Source organism: Lagopus leucura, unplaced genomic scaffold (assembly GCF_019238085.1).
Source record: "Lagopus leucura isolate 7727_CA_CO unplaced genomic scaffold, USGS_WTPT01 Super-Scaffold_100001, whole genome shotgun sequence".
In the NCBI taxonomy this organism is placed as follows: Eukaryota; Metazoa; Chordata; class Aves; order Galliformes; family Phasianidae; genus Lagopus; species Lagopus leucura.
The window spans coordinates 65,746,147-65,770,884 of record NW_024962262.1 but is presented as its reverse complement, the minus strand read 5'-3'; the positions used below and the strand labels follow the sequence as shown (position 1 = coordinate 65,770,884).

The following is a 24,738-nucleotide window of genomic DNA, read 5'->3' as shown; positions in this document are numbered from 1 at the left end:
TTTTAAGGCTATTTCACAAGAATTCAGTAGGATTTATTTCTGTTTATTTAATTGTAGCAAATAGAAGTGAGCAGAGTCACTGCTCCTTCATAAGAAAAGCTTGTGTAGTTATGGAGAAATTGTTGCCTTTCATTATTGGAATGTAACTTTAAAAAAAAAAAAAAAAAGTGTTCTTTTATTTTTTTTCCTAATGTATTTTTACTTTTACTCAGCAACTGTCTCCCTAAACATATCCAGATAGAAAATCTTTAATCTTCTGTGAAACCTCTGTTATCATAAAAAAGTGCCACAGTGAATGCAAATGCTCATAGTAAAGAATTACCTCTAAATGAGAGGAAATACAGGCATATGGTGTCTGTCTTTCAAAGGTTTTCAAAGCAGAGCCATTCTATTCTAGGTCACCCATCCATTCCAAAACCTAGTCAGTGATAGCAAAAAAAAACCCTTGAATCTCAAATTGCTGCATGCTGACCTCAGCAAAATGAATATGTCCACTGTGTGGTTTCCACTAAAAACAGATCAACATATCAAATAGTTGCTGCAGCCACAAATACTATATCCTTGGGTTTTTCTTCCCTTCTTTAGCAGCACTGTGAGCCCTTTCAGCAAAGATGGCAAATTGTGAGTGTGAACCACATTCTCTTCTTAGTTTCTTTGGTTTTTAGGCCATGTTGCACATGTGATTTTCTTCTCCTATAAGAAAGCTATTTGTGTGAATATGTATGTCTAAGGAACCAACAACAGAGCTAGATTCCCTCACCTAGGACTGTTAATATGGGTAGATCCTTTTTGTAGGTATCCATTCCTGAAAAGTTCGAATGACTTTTTCCCGAGTCATTCTAGGTATAGAAGGTTAGGGAGCCAATTGAAGAGAACACATTTCTTAGAAAGTGATAGATGGTTTTCTCTGAAACTCTCCAAATAGTCTCAAATTGAATATCAAAAATAGCAAACATATCTCGGGACTAATCTCTGTGAAAACTCTGTCTTCTTATAAAGTATTTTATAAAAGCAGTGATATGTAGAGAGGTTATTGATTGTTGATAGTGATAAGACCAGGGGGAATAGATGGGGTGAGGCATCCCTGGAGGCATTCAAGGCCAGGCTGCATGTGGCTCTGGGCAGCCTGGTCTGGTGGTTAGCAGTCCTGCACATAGCATGGGGGTTGAAACTAGATGATCTTTGAGGTCCTTTTCAAGCCTGGCCATTCTATGATTCTATGATCTCGAGGGAGTTGGAAGGCAAATGGATGAGGCCTGGCTCTTGTTGATGGTATGTAGCAATAGCACAAGGATTAATGGCCTAAAACTTGTACATAGGAAGTTCCACACTAACACGCGGGAGAACTTCTTTATGGTAAGGGTGATGGAGCACTGGAACAGGCTGTCCGGAGAGGCTGTGGAGTCTCCTTCTATGGAGATATTCAAGAACCATCTGGACAGCTAGCTGTGCCACCTGTTGTAGGGTTCCTGCTTTAGCACAGGGATTGGACTCAGTGATGTTTCGAGGTCTTTTCCAGCCCCTGTGTTTCCATGATTTCCCCATTTTCCTTTGCCTGCAGGCACCCACAGTCCTCAAAAGCACTTCAGCAGCTGCGATGTGAAATGAAAGCTGGTAACTAGTGGCCAGCTGTATCATCTCCCTCCCTCTGGTTCATGAATTGTGTCTCTCTGGCACCGAGGGCCCCTTCTGACAGAGTGGGTTGTCCCTGTGCTCAGAGGCAGTCCTTCTCTGCAGAGCGCCACGGCCCTTGCACAGCTTCAGTGTCCTGGCACAGTTCTGCTGCCGTTCCCCTCTGGCATTACCGTGCAGTTCTGTTTCCATCATGACTCACTCACCGAGAGCAGCTGCCTCGGAGCCAGAACAGCCAGAGTTGGAGCAAGCAATCTCAAGGTAGGAGGCGGTGTGTGGCTTCCTCCACCAGGGAAACACCGAGACAACAGAGCTGCGTGCCATCAGGGAGGCACAGCTAGAGAGAGTCAGACAGATTCATGTGCAGTCTGCATTGAATGCACGGTCTGGAGCCAGACAGCCCCAACTCCCCCACTGATGTATCCAGCAGTATAAGCAGTAACGAGAAATGGAAAATTGCTATGAGAAAGACTAGCAAGAGGGGGATGCCTGCCTGCAAGCCTGAGGTACCTCTGCAGAGCCCTTGCAGATTCAACGAGTTCTCAGAGAACTGGTGGATGAAGTTGCCAAGCTGCTCTGCATCGTATTTCAGAGGTCATGGAAGTGTGGTGAAGTTCCCCCTGACTGGAAAAGGGGAAATATAACCCCCAATTTCAAGAAAGCAAAAAAAGAAGATCCAGGGAGCCACAGGCCAGAAAGCCTCGTCTCTGTGCCTGGCAAGACCATGGAGCAGATCCTCCTGAAGGCCATACTAAGGCACATGGAAAATAAAGACGAGGTGATTGGTGTTAACCACTCCCTTTCTATCCATTATTCCTTCCTCTCCAACCTCTGGATCCTCCTTCATGTTGAGATTTCAAGGTGCCCTATTCTACATCCCAAGCAATGATTGGAGTCAAGAAAGGTGGTCAAAGGTGCCTTTAGAGCCTTTCCCCAGCCCCTTGCAGGGGCCCGCAGCTATGGGGTTAGTCACTTCCTGTGACAGCACAGGGAAGGGCTAGAGTTCCCCAGCCCATGGGTCTCTGGTTCTTCCACGTCTGGGAGACAGCAGTCTTTCACCACATAACCCAGCACTACCTCATTGCTGTAAGGTCCATATGTGACTTTGGAAATGTTACAAACAACAAGTAAAACAGCTGTTGTGGAAGGGGAGGTGATGTGCAGTGGTGTAACATCAGCACCTTCAGCAGTGGCCATCTCCTGCTGCCAGCGTGGTATGCAGGCACGTACACAGCAGGGGCAAGGATGAGTGAAGCAAAAGAGAAAGAATGAGAATGAGAGGGGTGAAAGAGAGCATGAGCATCAGGCAGAGGTGATCTGGAAGGGTGCTGCTAGAGAGGCAGCTGGCCTCAACCTGCTGCTCGGAGAAAGGACAAGGATGAAGGAGGCACAGAGAAATGACAGAGGGGCAGGCAAGAACAGAATGCATCATCTGATGTGGAGAGAGATGGGCGCTGCAGGACTTGCTCTTCATCTGCAAATGCAAGGAAGTGGAAACGCACCATGAAGGAGGGTGCAAAAAATAAGTAAGCAGCCAGATAAAGAAATACACATGGCACAAGCAGAGTCGAAAGTGGAAATATAAGTGAGCAGGAGTGAGAGGACTCATGTCAAACCACCTGGCTAGGCTGAAGGGAATTCTCCAAGAGTTCAGAGAGAAACAGACCTATACCTCTAAGTCAAAACACAGGAAGAGCTCTGAGTGTGAACAACAAAGTAACCTGCTTTGGCAAGGCATGTGTTTGGAAGACATTCTGCAGGAGACACAACATACCCACAGCAGGGGTTTTGGCATCCTGTGGAAATGCCCATCTGCATGCAGACACAAGTTCTGCTGTGGGAAGTATGCTCCCCTTGCAGACCAGTTCATGGTGTAACTGGTATGGAGATGGTCTACAGCAGCTATTAAAATGAAGACTTGGTAAAAAAAAAAAAATAGCCAGGATTGTGGTATTTAAAAATGTTTAATAAATAGTATATTAAAAAATATATACACATACAAAAAATGTATAAAAATATATACATATACAAATATATACAAATATAAAAATATATAAAATATATACATATACAAATACATACATATATAAATTTATAATACATTAAAAATTTTTTTAGCTCAGCTTTTCTTTTCATTCTTCTCCCGTCTCCACTCGCAAAGGTAAAACTCTCTTATTCTCCTCCACATCTCGCTAGAAAAAGGAGAGTCTCAAGTTGTGATTGAGTAATTTTCACCTCAAACAGACTTTGAGAGTAACAAAGAAAAGCTGCTTCCTCCTGGGATCCCTCTGAAAGAGGCAAGCTGCAACTGGGACCGCAGCATGAGCAAAGACCGGAGTGCCAGTACCTGTCTGTCGGCTCCAGCAGCTGGAAGAAGTTGTCAATTGTGACCTCTGCGTGACAGCGGGTGAGGATGACCACTGCCTGGCACAGGAAGGGCATGAACGTGCTCTGCTTCATGGATGACATGCAGCTGCGCAGGATGTAGATGATCACTGTTGCCTGAAAGAAGAAAGGAAGAAAGAACAACTTGCTGCATCCTTGACTCTGCAGTGAGTAACCATGGACATTCAGTACATGAGCAGTGCCGGCTCTTTTGACATACTGCCAAGGCCTAAGCCTAAATTTCACACCAATCACCCTGTCCAAGCCCTGGCTCTGCACTCAGGCTGTGCTTCTTTAGCACAAGAGGCAAATGGCACAAGGCGTAGTGCAACAACCAGCGAAAGTCTAAGACACGTGGAAGAAAGTCTCTTAACGTCCCGACAGATATCCTTCCCGTACATCTGCAGAAAGGTGATCATCCACTTCCCAGCTGCACGCACGCGCATTCCTTTGCCTTTCCGCAAGGTCTCCTTGATGGCCATCAGGAAGTCAACGGTGCGTTCCAGGGGGAAGTTTCTGCACACCATCTGCAGAGAAAAGAGAAGAGGAGAGATCTCATCACTGCTCTGCAGCAGCTCTTCAAAACAGAAAGCAGTCTGGAGGGCGTTCTTAGCTCAGCAGCTTGCCGCTCATTCAGGGGCAATCACAACGCTCCTGCTCTCCTACCCTGCTATTTATACGGAAGGCGGTTGAGCCTTCTCTCAGCTGCTCCACCCATGCTGTTTGCTTACATGCAAAGCTTACCTAGCAGCCACAGTCACACATCCACATGCACACACACACACACACACACATATATATATATCATGGAATCAGCTCCTTGCACTGGGCGCCTGAAGGCCAGATGTAGCTCAGAACCTCCTGCTACTTGTTGATAAAAGTGGTCTCAGGGTGACAGCTCATTCTGGAAGCGGTGGGCGACATTGGGGGCAGCAGAGGGATGTGCAGAAGCCTATGCACTGAGATCCTACCACCCCTTTTTTGGGTCCACTTACCCTTGCAATTTTGGACAAGGTCCGGAGCTGAGAGTCGGTGCTGCAGTCATTCAGCCCCTCACACAGGCTACTGATGTCTCCCATTTTGATGACTCTGTTAGCTGCCCTGGCTGGAAAGAGCACAGGAAGAAAAGGGAAGTCATGCTTCTTGAAATGGAAGCGCTTTCCATAGGGACAGAGGACAGGGTGGGGATAAGAAGACAGCTGTGCATGGTGCCTCTCCCTCCTGTAAATAGGGCCCAGCCCATGGGGTAATGGGCTGGTAGTGCTGTGGAGGAGAGCACAGGGCTGGTGCATCCTACACTACTCACCTTGCATTCGGAGAAGGGAGCTCAGGCAGGTGGCAGCCAACTGGCAGGATGTGGGCATGTGGTCACACATCAGAGGTGCCAGCAATCCCAGCATGGAAACAAAGTGCTTGCAGGCATCTCCCCCCTGCAGGGATGAGAAGCAGGAACAAAGCTGTAGGCAGCCCAATTCTCCCTACCTTCTCCTGCCTGTGCCTTCCCCACGTGTTGGTGACACAGCATGCACAGCTGGGCGGAGCTTGCCTTCCAGCTCAGGAACACCAGGGAGGGAGCCAGGGGCATGCGATGGGGTTCTTTACTCACTCAAAGCTATTCACAAGCAGCCAGCAGCTGGGAGCAGGTCTGCAGGGCTCTATTGCGCTCCCACTCCCATGTTGTCTGATGTCAGTGATTTCTGCAGGACCTGGAGCAAAGCATCTGTATCACTGACGACATCTTTTCGTTCCCTTCCTGCCATCCTTCTCTCTGTCCCTCCTTTCCCGATACTTCCACTCAGGGCCTGCCCTGCGGCTCCACACAGCCCCCTGCTCTGCTGAGCACTGGCACTGCTGCCCCAGCTCTCTGCAGGCACTCCTGGAGCTTTTCCTCAGCTGCGGCCTGCCAGGGGCTGGCTCCTGCCTTTCTCCTGCAGGGCCCATTTCTCTGCCCATTTCTGAGCTCACAGTGAGCTGGCACGTCAGCAGATTTCTCCCCCTCTCAGTCCCCAGATCTCTGTCCCTGCTATCAACGGGCACCATGCTTCCTCCCTTGCCCCACACGTACTCACCTGGACTATGTTCTGGAAGAATCCCCGGGTGGTCTCTGTCTCAAGCAGGACCACCATGAGCCAGCCCAGAGCTTTCAACGATGTTTGCTGAAGCTGAAAGCAGAAGAGGGTATTGAGGTGTGGCATCACGGCTGCTGTCAGAACACAGGTCGTCTGTGCTGAGAAAGGGCTCCGAGTGAGAGGTAGCTGGGAAAATTATGGCAGGTTACCTGCAGGTACTGTGCTGCTTGCTGTGACTTCTTGATCTTAAGCATCATCCTCACTGAAGGGTGCGTCACAATATTCCTGCAGCACAGAGTCAGCATTTCACTCATGTCCTTGCTTTCTAAAGAGGGCTTCAGTTTGCTGACAGGAGGAAAAAAAGAAGAGAAAGCAGAGTCTTTACTAGTGCTCTCCAGAGTGGTTCAGACAACGTCTGAGATTCTCCTAATCAAAAGCTGCAAAGCCAGCACCCCCAGTCTGTGCTGCTGAGTGCTGTATTCAGTTCCATCAGCACTCGCCTCCTCCCTGGCAGCAGTGAACAACCTCCCGCTCTGAAGGGAAGGAGACCCCAGGTCTCCCTTCTCTTCCTCGCCTGGGGACAGGAGCACCAGGGCCTTTCTCCCTGCCCAGAACCTCAGCGTAGCTGGACACAACAGCCCAGCTGTCTCTCCTGTAGATGTGGCTCCTTACCCCCTACCCCCTCCAGACCTTCAGAAGCTATCCTAAAGGGGGACCACCATCCTGCCTGGTAATCCCAGAGGCTCCAATCCTTACCTCAGCTGCTCCAGGGCCAGAACCACCTTGAGGGGCACTGGGGATACACAGGTGCCCAAGTAATACTTCTAAGAAACATTGCCAAAGTGGGTAAGAGGCATGCAAGAGCTCTTCTGCCCGGCCCAGAGACAGACAAAGCTGCCACACACCGGCCCCATCACTCCCACATTTCCCACTGAGGCACTGCAGGATGCAGCAGCTCCACAGTTGGTGGACCTAGCCCACTGCCCAGCCGTTGCCTGCCAGCACCCAGGGTCCCCGCCAGCTGGAGACGTGTGGCTGAGGGAGACCTGCATGGCTCCAGGAGAGCAAGCCTCGTGGCACAGCCCGGAACTCCTCTGCAGAGAGCCCTGTCTCTAGGCACTCACCATCAGGATCTCCAGCAGCTTGCTCTTCAAGGAGGTGTCAAAGCAGATGGAGCCACCCACAGCATGGACGGCAGAGCTGAAGTCAGTGATGCTCTGCACCAGCGCAAGCTTGTTCTGCAAGTCCTGAGGCCAAGAGAGAAGAACATTCTTTGAACTGCAGGAAGGGCCAAGGGCTGCAAGGGCGGACATGGGGGGGCAACGCTAAGGGAAGGGCTGGGATCTTCATCTGGGCACAAACCATTCCCCAAGGGACCTTTGGAAAGAGAAGGCCCATCTCAGCATCCCCCCACGTGGAGGGGCGGCAGCTGGGCGCTCTGACACCCTGGCACGCTGTGAACTCTCACCTGGCAGCTGCAGCTGTACAGCAGCAGGATGTTGCCCACAATGTCTCCTTCCAGGCGGGCGAGCAGCTGCTCCTTGGAGGCTCGCAGTGCCAAGCTGCCATGGGCGAGGATGAGAGTGCCGCGTGTAGCCTGAGCTCTCGCGCTGTCCAGCTCCATCTGTGTGAGGAGAAATGCCTTGAGACACTCGCTCAGCAGCCCCCAGTGCCCTGCGGTGCACCTGGGCTCCCAGGGCAGGAGCTGCTGTGAAAATAAGGCAGAAGAATGCCAAGATGGGAACCCGTAGCACTTTACCTTCTTGCGCCTGGAAATCCTCCCATTGCGGCCTTTGCACAGCCTGGACGCAAACATGGTGAGTGTGTCCAGGACTGTGTGGAAGTTGCTGTCAGCAGCATGGCTGACAAGAGAGATCATTCCCTGCACAAAAGAACGAGGGGCAGTTGGCGCAGGCCTGAACCCATCGGCGCGGCCAGCCACAGTGGCCGGGCTGGTCCTCACTTGAGGGAAGCAGCAGCAGGGAGGAGATGGAAAGGCCTGGAGCAGGGCCAGGAGAAGCCCTCTGCCCCAGGGACAGAGCGGGGATGCTGGCAGAATCTGGGAGGAGAGCTCACCTGGGCCTCAGATGGCTCCTCTGCATTTGCCCCCTCCAGGTGCTGCAGCAGCTTCTCTTGCACATGGAGGACTTCCTTACAAGCTCCCAGAACGGTCCCCAGAGCCTTGTACAGGAAGGTCTGCGTGGAAAGGGAAGGAATAAGCTGGGATTTGGCAGCAGCATGACCTGCTGGCAGAGGGACAGGTGGGAAGGACCCACGCTCCCTGGGAGATGCTGAGAGCAGCTGAAGGGCTGAGCTGTAGCCAGCCCCCAAGCAGTTTGCAGGCAAAGGTCCCCTGGGGGGCGCAGGCTGGGGAAGCAGCGTGAGCAGCCCGTGTGGGCAGAGCACCAGCCTCAGCCCCAGCCCCAGTTGGGCACCTGCAGCTGCACCGCTGGGGAGAGCCGGGGGAGACCTACCTTTTCTCCAGAGCTGCTGGCAAAGCTGCTCAGCTGCCGGCTCAGCTCGCAGCTCAGGGCCTTGGTCCAGGCTCCATGGTGTTCAGTGATGCCCTCAGGAACTGTTGGAGAACAGGAAAAGCCAATGTTCCCTTGCCCTTTGCCTCTTCCCACATTCCCAAGTCGCTGCAGCCTTCTGGGGAGAGGTGCCTCAAACAACAGTCCCTCTGCCAGCTCCCCCCAGCATTCCCTCACTGGCTCGTATGGGCATGGGACTCCCTGAGGCAGGCAAGCACTTCTCTGCACCGCGCCTCCCAATAATGCTGTACCTGCAGACAATTCTCCCACTGTGCACAGTCCTGGAAGCTCTCATCTTTCCCTGCACAGCAACAAGAAGCAAAAAAACCTTGCTTGGGATCAAGCTATAAAAGAAGAGCTGCTGCAAACCTGGCTTGGCCTGGGCACTCGGCACTGCCAAGCTGGGACCTGAACCCCTCCACAATGACCTGTTCCTCCCCACAAACACTGTCCCAACAGGAGCACAGAACTGATGGCTCCAAGAGGGCTGTCTCAGGGGACTTGAATAGCCCACCCGTGTACTGGAATGGGCAGATCCCTTGGGGCAAAGGTCCCCCAGGCTCAGTGCCGTCTCTCTGGAATGGAAACAGCAGCAGAGCAAGCACTGGGCTGTAGGCAACACTTACCCTCTGCCACACTGCAGAGCTGCATTTTTGCTCCCAACCTTCCATGTCTCCGTCCCTCCATCCCACCAATACTTTACCTTCTAGGCACTGCAGCAGCAGGGGGATCTCAGCAGCCCACTTGGCCCCCACAGCTCTGTGGATCTTGCTGTGGAGGTTTTGCATGAGAAGCAAGGCAGCGGCTTGGAGTTTGCTGCCTGCAAAAGGGCACCCTGCCACCACCTGAGCAAGAGAAAGGAGAAGCAGGGTAATTCCTGCAGCAAGGGAAGTGACTTCCTCCAGGAGGGAAGCAGCCTGGCTCTGCCCTGGACAGCAAGGAGCAGCCAGCAGCTTTGCCCATGGTGCTGCAAGCCTGGGTAGAGAACAGCATCCCCAGGGGTGAGGCAAGCACTGGCACATTCAGCCATGCTCCTTAGGGCTTGTGGAAGCAGCCTCTGGAGCATGTACTCACCAGCAGACATGCCAGCAGTATCTGGGGAGTCAGCAGTGGGCCTGCAGGGAGAAAGAAGTGCTGAGTGAGGCGCAGACACGCCGTGCCCTGCCATGTGCACCGTCTGGGTGCTACCAGGGGCCAACAGAGCTCACTGGGGGATTTTCTGCTCCTACCTTGAAACATGGAGCTGAGGAAATGGGGATCCAGATCTTCCATGTCCCGCACCGTCAGCTCCCCTCTCTTGGCCAGGGCTTGGACGCAGCGGGAGACCGGGATCAGCATGCCGGTGTACTGGGCTGGCACCACGTACAGCAGCAGCCTTGGCCACAGGAGCTGTAGGGAACGAGGCAGTTGAGCATGTCAGTGTTGGCATCAGCATCGCCACCCTGACAGTGCTTTCCTTTTCCAAATCAGCTCACCTGGGTCCTGGGGTCATTGCACACACACTCTACAGCCTCTGCAACCTGCGGCAGCTTCTCTGTCATTGCAGGCTCCGCAAAACATGCACAGAAGCTTCTCTTCTGGAGATGGAGGCACAACCCAGGTGGCAGAAGGAATCCCTGGAAGTCCTGACCCGTGGTACTGACCATCAGAGCGAGCCAGAGCACAGAGCAGACCCAGGGCTGCCACGCATCCAGCCTCCCACTCATCGCCCAGCTGCAACTGCAGAAACAGGACCATTTCCTCTGGGCAGATTTGGGCTGCAGGGAGGAAATGCCACACTATTACCAAGAAACTCGCCCTTGTTCCAGAGTTTGCAAGAGAGGTTTTGGCCAGGACACTGCCAAGCATCACCAAATTTCCTCTCCTTACCCTGCAGCAGGATGCAGTGGGTCAGCTCTGCTCTGTCAGCCTCCCTGTGCTGCTTGGTGTTATCAGAGAGCTGTGGGAACAAAGTCTATTTGAAAAAATTCTATCAGTATTGAGGATGGAAAAGAAACTGTGCTGACAGCTCTCATCTCCCTTGGTACTCTTGGGAGGAGGACATGCAGACAAAACACAGCCTGCCCCACAGCATCCCTGGGCACACGCAGAGCCCTGGAGCAGCCACGGCCATGCAGGAGCTAAGGCTAGGCAGCCATCAGATGCTCAGAGCTTTGCAGTCCTTCAGAGACTTAGCCAAGAGAGAAACTGCTGTGCACACAAGGATAGGCTTCCCTTACCTGGTAGAACACGGCACTGGTGATGGCCAGAAACTTGTCCTTGGGGATGACAGATTGAACTCCTGCTAAGGCCTCCAGGAAGATACTGAGGCTCTGCAAGAGACCAGGAGAGGAAGAAAGGGATGAAGCCACACCTAGTCACTAGGGAGCAGAGGACTGATTCCCAGTGGTTTTTCTGCTGGGAAAAGCTCCCACACAGGTGTTCTTGTTTGTCCCCCCTTCCCAGCAGTACCAAGAGAGTCTCTGCTCTCAACCGAGCCCTGTTTGGGCATCATTTGCAGCCATTTCCCTCCCAGCAGCCCTCTTCTCCCCATCAGATGAAACTGGACATGGTCCCCCTGGCTGTTAGCACACAGCTCCTCAGGCACTCAGAGCCCCATGGTGGTGAAGCCTCCCATTCCCAGGATGCGCCTCAGTGTCTCCTGGCTCTGTTCTGGATCCTGTCTAGGTTGTTCCTTCCTTGACTGAAGAACTCAGGAAGCCTCAGACCTCCCTTGAACTCCTATTTCTTCTTTCTCCTGCCTGTAACTTCCCTCTACTGTAATACTTACAATCCCTCAAGTAAGCTCTGTGGCAACTCAGTCACAGAAAATATGACTGTGATCTTCCAAGGCACCCAGAGTCTTCCCAGAGACCTGTTTTTTATGCCACAGGGCAGGCTAGCTTCTGGTTTCCCTAAAGAAATTGATAAGATTTCCATTGTCTCAAACAAGATCCGTAGGCAGAACTTTTCTTAAGTGCACACTTTCCTCTTGCAGTGGCTGACTGTTTTCCCTTAGAAACAAGGTTGTAGGAATAAAATGTCATTCTTAAGACATGTATTTGGATTTTTAGAAATTGGGTCCTCCATCCTTTCTGTTTAAGTGCTCTTTTAAAAGAGTAATCCCCATCTATTGCTCTTTTTTTTCCAAATTTTAAATTTTTTTTTTTTTTTTTTTTTTTTTTTGCATTTTCTTGTTCACTGCAGGCATTTTAATCTATTATTTATTTATTTATTTATTTATTTTACCTCACAGTCATCCTGCAATACCTGCTTATTTGATGTGTTTTAAGAGAGAATGTGAAAATATAGTCCAAAATGATGGGTTAGGCTTTTTGTAGCTTGCCAGACAAAGTTACTTGCTCCTATTGAATGCTTATTCTTTAATTATGCTGATTATGATTTGTTGTAAATTATTGTCTCGTATTGAATGATCTCAAAAAAACTGTTTAAGACTCAAAAAAACTATGTTCTTACTATTCAAGTTTTCTGGTTTATAAGTAATGTGATATCTTCTCAGAAGTTTGTTACAAAATAAATTCTATTTAAATGAGCGCCTTAAAAACCTCATATAGGGGAATATGTCTGGTACAGTACAGTCTGGTGCCTCTAGTAGCTAAATGGCATTTCAGTATGTAAAAATCAATTGAAAACTAAAACTGGCATTGTCTGCAAGTTTGAGTAATCTATAGGTACAAAATGTATTGTAATTCTGGTTGTCCTCCATTTGTTGACTCATTCTTTTTTTCCTGCTCCGCAGGAGTCATTAAACAGACCAATCCTAGCTCAGTGTAGCTCCTAAAGCACTTCATTCGAAGCGTTTTTTAAACTGGCTCATAAAACAAAAGGTAATATACGGAATATAGACACAGTGTTCTTCAAGTTCGTGATACTTCTCATGACCACTTAATAGGCAACATTTTCTTTTTACTGATATGTGTACCAAGAAAAAAACCAAACTACTATTTTCTCTGGAGATCTCTTTGTCACCATTGATTGCCTTAATTTGACTTTATCCAGCAATTCATGCAAAATTCACTGTGTTTAACCTTGCAACCTTGTGTTTCACCTAGCAAAGCTCAATTGGCTCTTAATTAGTGAACTGCTCAATTATAGATACCTGCCTTGCCAACCCACCCCAAGTACTACTTAAAAGTGTTATTTCTTTCTATAGTTCTCATTTTTCTTCAAGATGTGTAAAATATCTTACAAACTTCTCGATTCATGAGTTTTATTCATGCATTGCTGATTGTGCCCTTCTGTTCTGCCCTTGGGAGGTCCCATCTGTGATACTTTGCCCAGGCCTGGGGCCCCCAGCACAAAAAAGATACAGAGCTGTTAGAGAGGGTCCAGAAGAGGCTCCATAGATGCTCAGAGAGCTGGAGCACCTCTCCTATGAAGACAAGTTGAGGAAGTTGTACTTGTTCAGCCTGGAGAAGGGAAGGCTGTGTGGAGACCTCATTGTGGCTTTCCAGTTCTTAAAAGGAGCCTATAAACAATAAGGAGACTGACATTTTTCATAGCCTAATATGAATGGGACATAAGGGATCAATTTTTAGCTGAAAGAAGGAAGATTTAGGTTGGATGTTAGGCAGAATTTCCCTACAAAGAGGGTGGTGAGGTGCTGGCACAGCTGCCCAGAGAGGCTGTGCCCAGAGGCCGGGTTGGATGTGGCCCTGGTCTGGTGGGAGGGTCTTAATTTTCCTTTTAACTCAAGCCATTCTATGATTCTATGATTCTTTGGTTCTGTGATTCTGTGATTCTGTGATCTACTGTTGTATATCATACTTTCTGTTTGGATGATTCAATGGTTCTGCGACCTGTTACACAATAATTTGGGGGTTTTATACAGTTTTGCTTGAAACATCCAGCAAAATCCCAATATCAAGTTTCCTATATGTTATTCCTGTTAATCAGGAGCTTACCTTGTCTTTTTCAACTCTCCAGATTTTTAAGAGCTGATTTAGAGTCTCTGAAAGGCCTCCAGTTTTCACAGCACTTAACTGAACACCTTCTAGAGTCAAGCTTGTGTCAAGTTAACTTTCTGAAGCAGTGACAGCAGTACAAGTGTATATAGCTAAGTTAGCTTTAAACTAGGTTTCCAGCTGCTGATAGCTCTATGTTGGTAGATCAAGGAGCATATTTTACTCTAAAACCCACATGAGAATCTGGGTAAATACTAAGGAGATTGATTCATGCTGAGTTCTCTACTACTGGTTACAATGCCTATGAGTGCCCAAACTGTCTCATTTAAGGTGTGCCTGCACACTCTCTGTCACTACAATAGCTGCAGGACTGCCATATCCTATAGCAGTAAAGCAAAACCCAGCCTGGGAATAGAAGTAATCATTACTTTCAGCATGTGCTATCAGTGTGTTCGTTTTTCACAAGTGAGCTTAACTCTGCTTTCTCTTCTGTCCATAGAGTACTCCCATCTCCTTTGGGCAGTTTTAGTTTTCTTATTCACTGCAGTTTGGACATTAAGACCTGTAAATAACCCCTACCTCTACACTCAGAATATCTTGAAAGGTTAGGTTTGTTTTCCAAAAAAGTTCCAAGTCACGGAATAACTTCATCCCCTGGTAATATCTCTCCAGGGTCTTAATAGGCACTTGATTCATGCGGGAAGCTGTGGATATGGTGTTTGTAAGCCCAACAAATGTTTTGATTCTTGCATAACCTTACTTGAAGTTATGTGCATACAACTCTCCAGTCTAAAACAGAAATAGCAAGTTTAAAATGTATAGGGAACAAAACTGTTGCTACTTCCTTGTGTAAATCACTTCACCTCTCTGCTTTTTTTGTTCTCCCTGTCTTTTCCTATCTTAGCTTTCTAGGTGAAAAGCTTTTCAGGAAAAAGATGTGTTATTTTCCCAGATGCTTGTATATCACAAGGAAATGCTCTTCTCAAATGATGACAGAAGATGTGAGCCCTCCCTGTGCTATGTTTTTCTCTTTGTCATTTTCTGCTTGTTTTACATGTCTGCGGCTGGTTCGCAAAACTGAGCAGAAATATGGAATACCTGAGTGTTATTCTGAGCATGGTTGCATCATCAGACTTCTCTGAGTGAATTTTTCATTTGTCTGTCCTGGTCAAGTTGCCATGGTGTTCTAGGATCATAGTGTGTTGTGAGAAGCAGTGGTGGAAGTTTCTTGCTCCTCATTGCTTAATTTCTGATCTTGGATTGTTGAGAGTGGTAAAAATGTAAAGTCGTGCGTGCACTACAGTTCCAACAATTGATAAGCCCACTAAGTTTAAATGGGTTGAATGGATATGGTGATAGGTATATAACAATGACAGCATGAAGTTCATTGCTGCCTGACTTAACATCTTCTTCAAGCAGATTTAGCAGCTGGTTCTAACTTCCACACTGCTGGTGCTAACTGGAGACCAGATTTCTCTAGCCGAAGTTAGATCTATGATAGCAGTCTCAGCAATATCCACTGCCTGAATGGTGGGAGAGAAGATGACCCTTCAGCCTCTAAGTGCAGAGTAAATTTTTTGTAGAATTTCAAGCCACTCCAGGATCCCTTCAGCAGACATTCCTAAATATGGCCCAGGCATTTTTTTGCAGCTTGTTTTGTTTTGGTTTAAATCATGATATAAATTCATCATAAATCAAACTTTGTGATATAAGAAAGCATGGGCTTGTATACTTAACCACAGATAACTGTTGCTTGACTACCACAGGACAAGACTACAGTAGTTCAAGCTGGTGTGAATCTAAGCAAATTCCTTACCTATCCTGTAACAAAAAAAGTGTGTCAAAAGTCTATTGGAGCATTCATTTAAGCATTCTGTACTGTACTAGCATCACGTGATTCAAACATGAAGAAGCAATACCTTAAGGTTTCTTTTTCTGCTCTTAAACAAAATGCTGTAGCAACATGAGAAGTTTTGCTAACTTTAAAGTAAACCTCCCATCAATTCTATGTCTGGCAGACCAAATACCTGGGGAATAATTTGATGTGGTCATAGAAGATAGAAGCATGTATGTATGTTAAAGGCCTCCATAATTCTTAACAACAATTTTAGCATAGGAAAGGAATAACTTAACCTGGAATATCCACAGCTCTCTGTGCTGTCTGTTGTTCAGACAATCTCAGTTTTATGGAGAAAAGAAAGCAAAATTTGAATTTGTGTTTTGCTGTTACTCATGTCATTTCTTCAGCATACGGAGCATTATATGGGTATTCCTATCCTGTCCCACTCTTAACAGGAAATACAAATAAGATACCAGGAAACTTAAGAGAAGCTAATACTTTTAACCCTTTAATATTGTTGGCTGCAGTATAATATATTTCAGAGTAAATGTTATAGGATAAGGTATTTGAAAATATCTTCAAGGTGCGCTGCCAGTAGACTTTCATTTGCAGGAATTATTTACGACTTTAGAGGTAAGCAGTAAGTTTCTTTCTTGCTTATCTTTTTCAATCAGATAATTTTTTCCTGGATACGAAAATAGGCCATTAGCCATTTCATTTTCTCTAATATTCCTCTTCATAGAAGAGACGTGCTGCAGCACTGGAAAATAATTCAGTTAGGCCTGAAACCATGCTACAAGCCAGCTTAACTGCTACATATGTTTCACTCTTTTGTTCATCTGCCTTTCTTAGGTCATACAGGGCACAAAACAAGATGAAAACTGGCAATCCAAATTATTGGGTGTGAAGGAAAATATAAGAAACAACTTCTTGTTTATGTTTTAGTTCTGTCATAGCACTGTCTTGCTCATACAATACTATATCAAGTTACCTAATATAAAGAGATATTTCAGTTTTATACTACCCAAAAATCTACATCTGTTTCATAAACAATTGCTCTTTTCTGTTGTTGGTAAAGATGTTGGGAATGTAACTGAAAATCACTAGTTAATTTTGGAATCCCAGCCATCACAATTCAGATATTGATATGAATATGTAATAGCCACAAATTTCTTAGAGATTACTCTGAAGCAAGGAGCCTGTTTAATGGGTTTTGTATCTGAGTTGCAGTCAGCACAAAACTTGTTCTCATCTCCTCTGCTAAATACATACACATGCTCATTTCAGCCAGGCCCATGTAACAACAGCAGCAGTAATGTTGACTAGATATAGTATGATCAGATACTGCAAAGAGAAATGAAAGAACCAGATGATGACATTGCATGGTTGGCTTGAGACAGCCAGCATCTCCAAGACAATCAACGACCATTGTTGTGAAGTGCTGAAAAATGAATCTGCTGTTCATTTCCCCCAGGATTTCCCTCTCTAATTTGCTTTTGGTTATCCACAGATTATCCTACTTGAGGTTATCCACACGCAAAATGTAAAACATGTTGTGCTTCATATCCCTCCTTTCTGGCAGATTACCTGTTTCCTGTGGGAGTATGGGCGTTTTGGGGTGACTTTATCCAGATGGGGAAAAACACATCTGGTTTTGTTGGTGTTTCTCATCCTAAAATGTGCAATATCAGTGAAGCAACTCCCACTGCAATCTTTCCCTCTTTGCTTTATCCATCACTTGCACTTGCATATCAGTCAGTTCCTAGAAGTAGATATTCTTTTGTCTATCTCTCTGTTGAACCAAATATCAGCTACTGACAACTCTGGCGTCTTTAGTTCTGTAACATGCATACTCTAAATATGGTACAGAATCTGACTTAGCATTCGTAGTTTGGTGTTTTCCTTCAAGAAAATACTAAAAAGATGATTCCCATACGCATATAGGGGAAAAACCAAAACAAAACAAAAAAAAACCTACACTTCTTTGCTTTTCCCTCACTGTTACTTACTGTTTTCCCTCATCTTTTACTTACCTGCTTCTTTGTATCCTATACTTTGTTCTTCCTTATTTGAGAAGCCCAGAAACTTCTGTAATTGTGGAGGAGAAGGGGTATGAGTATCTCTGATCTTTTGCTTCTATATGAAATTTGTTTAATATTTATTACAGCTCCAGTGCTATCAAAGTTTTGAGGGGAATCAGCATGGTCCAGTCTTTTCCATTAGGAAATCATCAGGCCTTAGGTAGAGAAGGCAGCTGCACCTTCAAAAGATGCTTGTTTCAAAGTCTTAAGGCTCTGGTAGAAATCAGCTGTTTTATTTATTTATTTATTTATTTATTTATTTTGTCAAAAGGAATACATATAGAGTTCATATTAAGGAAGGAAAATTAACTTTGACAACTACTGATTAACCAATGTTCTCCCAAAATATGTTCTCCTGACAGTGCTTACCAGGATTTTTTCCACATTTATTGAAAAAAACCCTTTGCTTTGTTTGAAAAATCCACCACTGCAATGAGAAAGATGTCAGGAATTAATAAGAAATTTATTCATTCCAGTGGAAGTAGCTGAGCAGAAGTCATATTTTACCAGATTAATTCAGCTTTTAATGAAGAAAGGTTCTCTTGGGCTTCATGCAAATGTGGGGTGAATGTTTCTCAGGTGTCCCATTCTCAGGCATTACCTACTAAATGTGAATTTGATATATTGTGTGAAGAATTTAGCTCCAGAATCTTTTCATAATGATATTTCAGTAAACAAAAATTGCTATATGGGACTATTTGCTTCAATTAACTGACTGAAATCTACTGTCTTTGCTCTAGGATGCCTATTTTCCTATAATACAAACAAAATCTTATCCTCACAACTTGACCTGTAATTTGGCAAAGGCAGAAAGCTTTAATTGCTCCATCAATTTTAGTGTTTGCTTTAGGCTTTCTCTTAGGTTTTGCAATTTTTTAACTTCTCATTCTTCAAATGATTTAGGAATTTTTATTCTGAATGTAAAAACTTCTTCAAAACAATGTAACTGAGAAATAATACTTTGGCTCTATACAACTAGATTCTTTTAGCTCATCAGTACATCACTGAAAGTTTTTTTTTTGTTTTGGGTGGATATTTTTATTTTTTTCCATATCCCCACATCTCATGCAAAATTATAATAATACCACATTTATCTATAATCAGGTTCTATAAGAATTTCATTTTAATATTTGTGGCCAGTGAGTCAATAATTACATATTTTTCATCAATCTACATAAAATCCTTTGTAACTCAGAAATCAAAGGTTATCTGAGGTGGTATGTGCTGGACATGTATTCACCTGGGTAAGTGTATAACCTAAGCTATCAAATTCATGACTATTTCTTTTCAAATATGAACTTCAATAAAAATACCGCGAGCTCTTTAGAGAATACAAAATTAGAAATACAGAGGCTGCTCTGAAAGTAAGGCCTCCTATTTATTTCCATGGAAACTACAATACATACAAAGAGCACAATAACAGTTTCAAAGTGCAAATTTTCAGATACAAAACACTGTTTTTCAGCACAGTCACCTCCATGAGCTGTGCATTTTCAACAGCATTTTTCACTCCTAAAAATCTGCAGCAGTGGAGCTGACCCACTGTTACTGTTAATGAACATCAGTGGGTGCCATTTTTTGCATGAAGAAGTTCAGTGACACACTTTTGCTTCATACACACTCCCATGTCAGTGCCCCTTTACTACCATTTGTGTCACAACAACAGCATGTAACGGGATATTTGTGGGAAGTTTCTACCTCTACTGCTTGCCATGCCACCAACATCCACCTCGGACATTGTGGATCAACATAATAGAGTAGGAGGCATTACTTTCAGAGCAGTTCTCACATATTTTGCTTACCTTCAGAGGAAATGGTTACCTTAAAGCACCTATGTTTAATTTAACAAAACACTGATTAAGAAAAGACTTGGTCAAAAAGAATTAATTTAATTAATTAAAAAAGAATTAACTAAAGATCTGTTCTATCAGTGATAGGAACTGTGCGCTGAAATCAAAGCAAAAAGACTGTAAAACTATTTCACAGGAAATCATAGAATTATAGAATCATAGAATCACAGAATGGCCAGGATTGAAAAGGACCACAATGATCACCTGGTTTCAACCCCCCTGCTATGTGCAGGATCGCCGACCAGCAGACCAGGCTGCCCAGAGCCACATCCAGCCTGGCCTTGAATGCCTCCAGGGATGGGGCATCCACAGCTTCCTTGGGCAACCTGTTCCAGTGTGTCACCACCCTTTGTGTGAAAAGCATCCTCCTAAATAAGAGAAGTATTTTGAAAATTCCAACTTCATATGCTATGGTATTGATTGCATTCTCTCAAACGTTGGATCCGTTGAGGAACCACTAGGAGAAGGCATTAGGAGGCCCCTGTATCAGAATGCATTTTGTTTTATTGATATCCAGACTAATAGAAAGGCAGCTCCCCAAATCAATCATGTGAGCTAGTATGTAAGTCTTCATTGAACAGTACTGGTGAATATATCTATTTAATTCCCCTTACCTCAGATAGTCTCTGACTTCAGAGCTACCAGAAGCTCCTAGATTGGTGTAAAGGTACTTGACGATTCACTTCTGGGCCGTAATTTAAAAAAAAAAAAATAATAATAATAATAAAAAAATCCTGCAAACACAAGAGTGAGGATTTTTTTTGCTTTGCAATAGGACACTCAGGAAAAGTGAACCCTGGACAGAATAATCCTAGCAGTACTCTTTGTTTTTATGTAGCTTATCCTGTTATGAACTCCGTCCTGCTCTTACTGCAGGTACGCTGGTGTTCTGCTTGAGATACCATGGGAAAACTTTTCTCCTTGTGACACTATTATACTGTGAAAACAAAGCTTGGGATTACCTCACACAACGGGTTTGAATATACAGTTTGCCATTATGCTAGAAATGCTGAGGGCCAGGTCCATTGCTAAGGGCAAAATCCATGGGGAGTAGATTGCAGTAGATCTTGTCCGCTAATTTCAGATGAGATTTTAACCAAGAGACTATTGAAGTAACCTTGTCACTACTGGTTTAACTTAAAAAGAAGTCCTTTTATTGGGGTATTTCTGAATTAGCCTGATGCACCACCAGTAGTACATGGTAATAGGACAAGGGGAAATGGCCACAAACTGAAGCATAGGGAGTTCCACACAAATGTGCATAAGAACTTCTTCACAGTGAAGTTGATGGAGCACTGGAACAGGCTGCCCAGGGAGATTGTGGAGCCTCCTTTTCTAGAGATATTCAAGATCCACCTGGACGCCTACCTGTGCAGCCTGCTGTAGGAAGCCTGCTTTGGAAGGGAAGTTGGACTAGATTATCTCTGTAGGTCCCTTCAAACCCCGACAATTCTGTCATTCAGTGATAGTCACCCACTTCTGATGAGAAAGATGACTTCTACTTATGTATTGAATTACTGTATACCAATAGTTTCTCAAACTGCGTTGTGCTTCAAGTTAACCCTTATATTACCGTTTGAAGGAATACCCAAAACTCATCTTGATTCCATTCCTTCTACGTGCTGAGTCACCATGACACCAGAGGGGTTAGAAATAGTATTCCTTCCATAATATTGTTGAGGACAGGTGCTGAAGCCGCAAAATAACTGGTAATTCACAAATGTCTATGAAGAGGTCACAAAGAGAATACCTCATGTACTCTGCAATTACTGAAGTGGGTTTTTTATCCTCAGAGACATATAGAAGAGCCTTTTACCACTATCTTAATTTTCACACTAGGTATTAATAAAAATTGCCATATTTTGACATTTGACTAAAAGAAATTATTTCTTTTGTCCACTCATTTCAAGTAACTATATTAAAATAGAATATACTATTTTGACAGTAACTGGGAAGATTTAAAATGGCTCCAGGACAACATTTCTGAAATTCTTGTTTGCCCAAGAGTTTCTGAAAAAGACACTGAACTTGCTAGAGGCTACATTCGTACTTTTTGTTTTTGAACCACCTGGGATAATTACTGCTGGAGGAGAACAAGGCCAGTGAAGGTACTCAGTCTCCAGTATTCAGAGGTATCCAGAGGTAACCAGGCAGCACACTCAGGTTGGCATTAAGTATAAAGACAAGTGCAAGGTAATAAAAGGTTATGGAAGGACCTTCAAAAAATAAGAACACCTTTATGCAATCAGTCAGAATTCATCCTATTTACTTGAGATGTTTACAGATTTCTCTTTCTAGTCAGGGAAAGAAATGTCACTACTGGGGGCCAATTGCTTTCAATTATTTCAGTCATATACTTGATGTCCTAAAAGGCCACTATAGAGAACTACATTTCATCTGCTGTAACCTACCTATGACATCTAAGTGCTGTGAGTCACCCATCACTGTATAAATGCTAAGACAGCTCTTTAATGACAAGAGTAATAGCCCTGCTTACATCTGTCCAAGTTTCTGCTCCAGGCCCAGAAAACAGCTTAAGTGCACAGAAATCTTTCATGTGCACACAGCAAATTTTTTTTTCCTTGAAATCTAGAAAAAAAAAAGTTAATCTTTCTAAGTGCTGCTTAGTGATGCTCTCTGCTATCTGTTTTGAATGCAAATGAAGTCACTCTACAGCATTAATGTGTAACAGTCACTGGGCAAGAGGCTTCAGAAAGATTTGCATACAGTGTACAGAAAAGGCCTTGTGTGTGCGCAGATGTGTTACAGTAAGTTATTTGCTATCTGAGGCAGGAAGGAAAACATTTCACCTGCAATTGGACTAAACAATTTTGTAAGGTACTCTGTATAATTTAGAGAATTGCTGTATGACTCACTGGTGCCTATACAGATAGTGAATAGACACATGCGTGGAGGAGATGAGCTTTTCTCTGTAGAATAGCTTTTTTTTTTAATATAGAGGAGTGAACATTTACTTAACTTTTTAAGCACGTTTGAGCTCTTGAATCAGGAATCTGCAAAACAGATTACTGTTTCTTGAGTGCATACTCATGTACAGAGGAAGCTGCCAGGGGCTGTTCAGTTTGAAAAAGTGGTAGTAGATTTAGTTCACATGACTGCTTTTTCTCTTTCAGGTGGTCATAAAGCCACACAGGAATCATTAGGGAAGATCTCATCTAGGCACTTCCAGCTGGCTGTAGCAAAGGCAGTAAGTAGAAATCCTACTGAGTTGTGCATGTGACATAGTACAGATCATTCAAGACCAGGTTGGATAGGGCCCTGGGCAACCTTGTCTAGTACCAGATCCGGAAGTTGTTGGCCCTGCCTATGACAAGGGGGCTGGAACTTCATGATGCTTGAGGTTCCTTCCAACCCAAGCCATTCTGTAATTCTGTGACCCTAGGATTACCATTCTTCATAGATCACCTGGGATTAGGGACTTGGCAGCTTTTCCTAAAGGGAAAAATTTACTGGTCCTGTCTTAAATAGTGTTTTCAAGAAGGACTGCAAAACCTGATGATCTACTATTCCCCTACATAGAAAACATCTTTTGATAAGACAGTGCGTATATATATTTATATATATATATATATAGTAGCACTGCACTTAGACATCCTTAGGTGGGATATATCAGTAAATGCACAGCTCAACTTCAAGGACATAAACAAGAATGATAATTGCCATTAATTCAAAATTAACTGTGGGTGAAAATTTGCGTGATCAGAAAGCTGTGGTCTTGCAACTTAGCTTGTTTATCTTTTGTGTGTACTGCAACTTCACCTCTGACTTTTGACAAGAACAGAAGCTGACAGATCAGTGGTCTTGAAGCCAAAGCTTTTAATTATTAACTCTGACTTGTTTATCTTTCTACAACAGTATATTTTATCTTTTTTTAATATACAAAGAATAAATTTATCTCTACCTTAAAGAAGAAATGCAGGGAATTTTAACAGCAGCAGGATCTGCTGTTATCTGGAATTTTAACAGCAGCAGGAATCTGCCATTCCCCCCTTCTCCCCCCCCCAATCCATTGTAAGTTCATTTAGAGCCACTACAAGTAATAAATTTTAGAAAAGGAAAATTTTATTTACAATTTTTCCTGTACTGTTCTGCCAGATTTTCTCTTCCCCAAAAAAACAAAAACTATGCTGCACCATGTGATTCTTGCCCTTCCATTTATGACATGAAGAATATTCTTAAGAATATGAAGCAACCCACTCAACATTTTCTTAATGAGAAAAATGCCTTTGGAAACATGCTGATTTCAGAAAGAATGAACTGATGGGTCACACACCTGAGCTAAAGAGTTTTATTCCGTTTTTTTTTTTTTCCTCTTTTGTTTGCATTGATGCGAGAGTGTGCATTAGGCTGAATCTAGTGAAACGAGCTGAAACCTGTGGGGTTTGCTGTTTCCAGAAACTATTTTTACACATGAGCTTTCTTGGAAGGCTCTTTCAATTTATCTGTAGAGCTTTCTTTTCTTCCCTTGACATTTTTTTTCTATCATCTGATAAAACCATCTTTTAAGGAAGAAGCAAAGTGGTTTTTCCTCTCACAATACAGATCAGATATCTAAATTAATAGACTGTGGTGATAATATTTCCATTGAACAGATCAAAATGGGATGCAGATTTATTTTTAAATATCAAGCACTCCTCTGTGAACCAGAAAGCACCAGTTTTCAAGATTTTTTTAATTGAAGATGAAATGAAATGTGGCAATACCCTGATTGCAGTTTTTCTTCCAAGGTCATACTGTAATCCTTTAACTTCATTTTCTTTCAGGTCTTATGGAGCTTTTCTCCCTTGGGAAACGCAGGGTTATTCATTTGCTGAGGGAAACAAGGAGGATGTTGTTTAATATTTTGCTTTGTTTATACAATGCCATTCGAAACATCTCAGGGCTCTGATTAAACTAGAGGAAATGACTTTGTAACTTGTGTTTCTAAAGGCAATATATTCTGGGACATGTACTCCAGACTGTAACTGCCTCCAACAATTTTGTAAATAACTTTAATATGCCTGTGAATGCCATAGCTGCGTATCAGCAATGTCTAGAGCATTGTTCAGGGGAAAGAAACGGAAGAGTGAGAACATTGTGAACATGTTCCTGACAAAAAGAAATAAGAATACATCCTTTTAATGGACAGCTTCTGTTTCTTCAAGGTAAATAAACAATAGGCAAGAAACCTACTATTGTTATATCTGATATTGTAAAATTCCTTTTAAAGTAGAAATCTGTGCAGATGCCCGAATCTCAGATCACTCAATCTTATTTAAATGAAAAACCATATCTGAAGCTTCTAAATTAATTACTCTCACACTGAAATTTTTGCACAGCTCAGACTAAGACATATTAAGAAACTCTCACTTCATTAAGAAGTTATTAATAGATCTGCTATAACCAGTCATCTTGAAGAAGCATAATGTAAAATATTATCAGCAAA

General features: G+C 44.2%; 1 protein-coding gene across 1 annotated transcript in view; it reads right to left on the bottom strand.

Annotated features, from left to right (window-relative positions):
• Nucleotides 1-3,751: 3,751 nt before the first annotated feature.
• LOC122177423 (maestro heat-like repeat-containing protein family member 2B) overlaps nucleotides 3,752-24,738 on the bottom strand; it is a 94,791-nt gene continuing 73,804 nt past the window's right edge. The window contains 21 exon segments of the mRNA XM_042866801.1: nucleotides 3,752-3,824; nucleotides 3,980-4,134; nucleotides 4,392-4,544; nucleotides 5,013-5,122; nucleotides 5,324-5,447; nucleotides 5,624-5,689; nucleotides 5,691-5,723; nucleotides 6,087-6,179; nucleotides 6,296-6,431; nucleotides 6,843-6,910; nucleotides 7,211-7,333; nucleotides 7,555-7,710; nucleotides 7,846-7,968; nucleotides 8,163-8,282; nucleotides 8,561-8,631; nucleotides 8,634-8,661; nucleotides 8,869-8,918; nucleotides 9,321-9,462; nucleotides 9,692-9,732; nucleotides 9,847-10,006; nucleotides 10,837-10,929. Coding sequence (XP_042722735.1) covers nucleotides 3,752-3,824; nucleotides 3,980-4,134; nucleotides 4,392-4,544; nucleotides 5,013-5,122; nucleotides 5,324-5,447; nucleotides 5,624-5,689; nucleotides 5,691-5,723; nucleotides 6,087-6,179; nucleotides 6,296-6,431; nucleotides 6,843-6,910; nucleotides 7,211-7,333; nucleotides 7,555-7,710; nucleotides 7,846-7,968; nucleotides 8,163-8,282; nucleotides 8,561-8,631; nucleotides 8,634-8,661; nucleotides 8,869-8,918; nucleotides 9,321-9,462; nucleotides 9,692-9,732; nucleotides 9,847-10,006; nucleotides 10,837-10,929 — 2,118 coding nt within the window.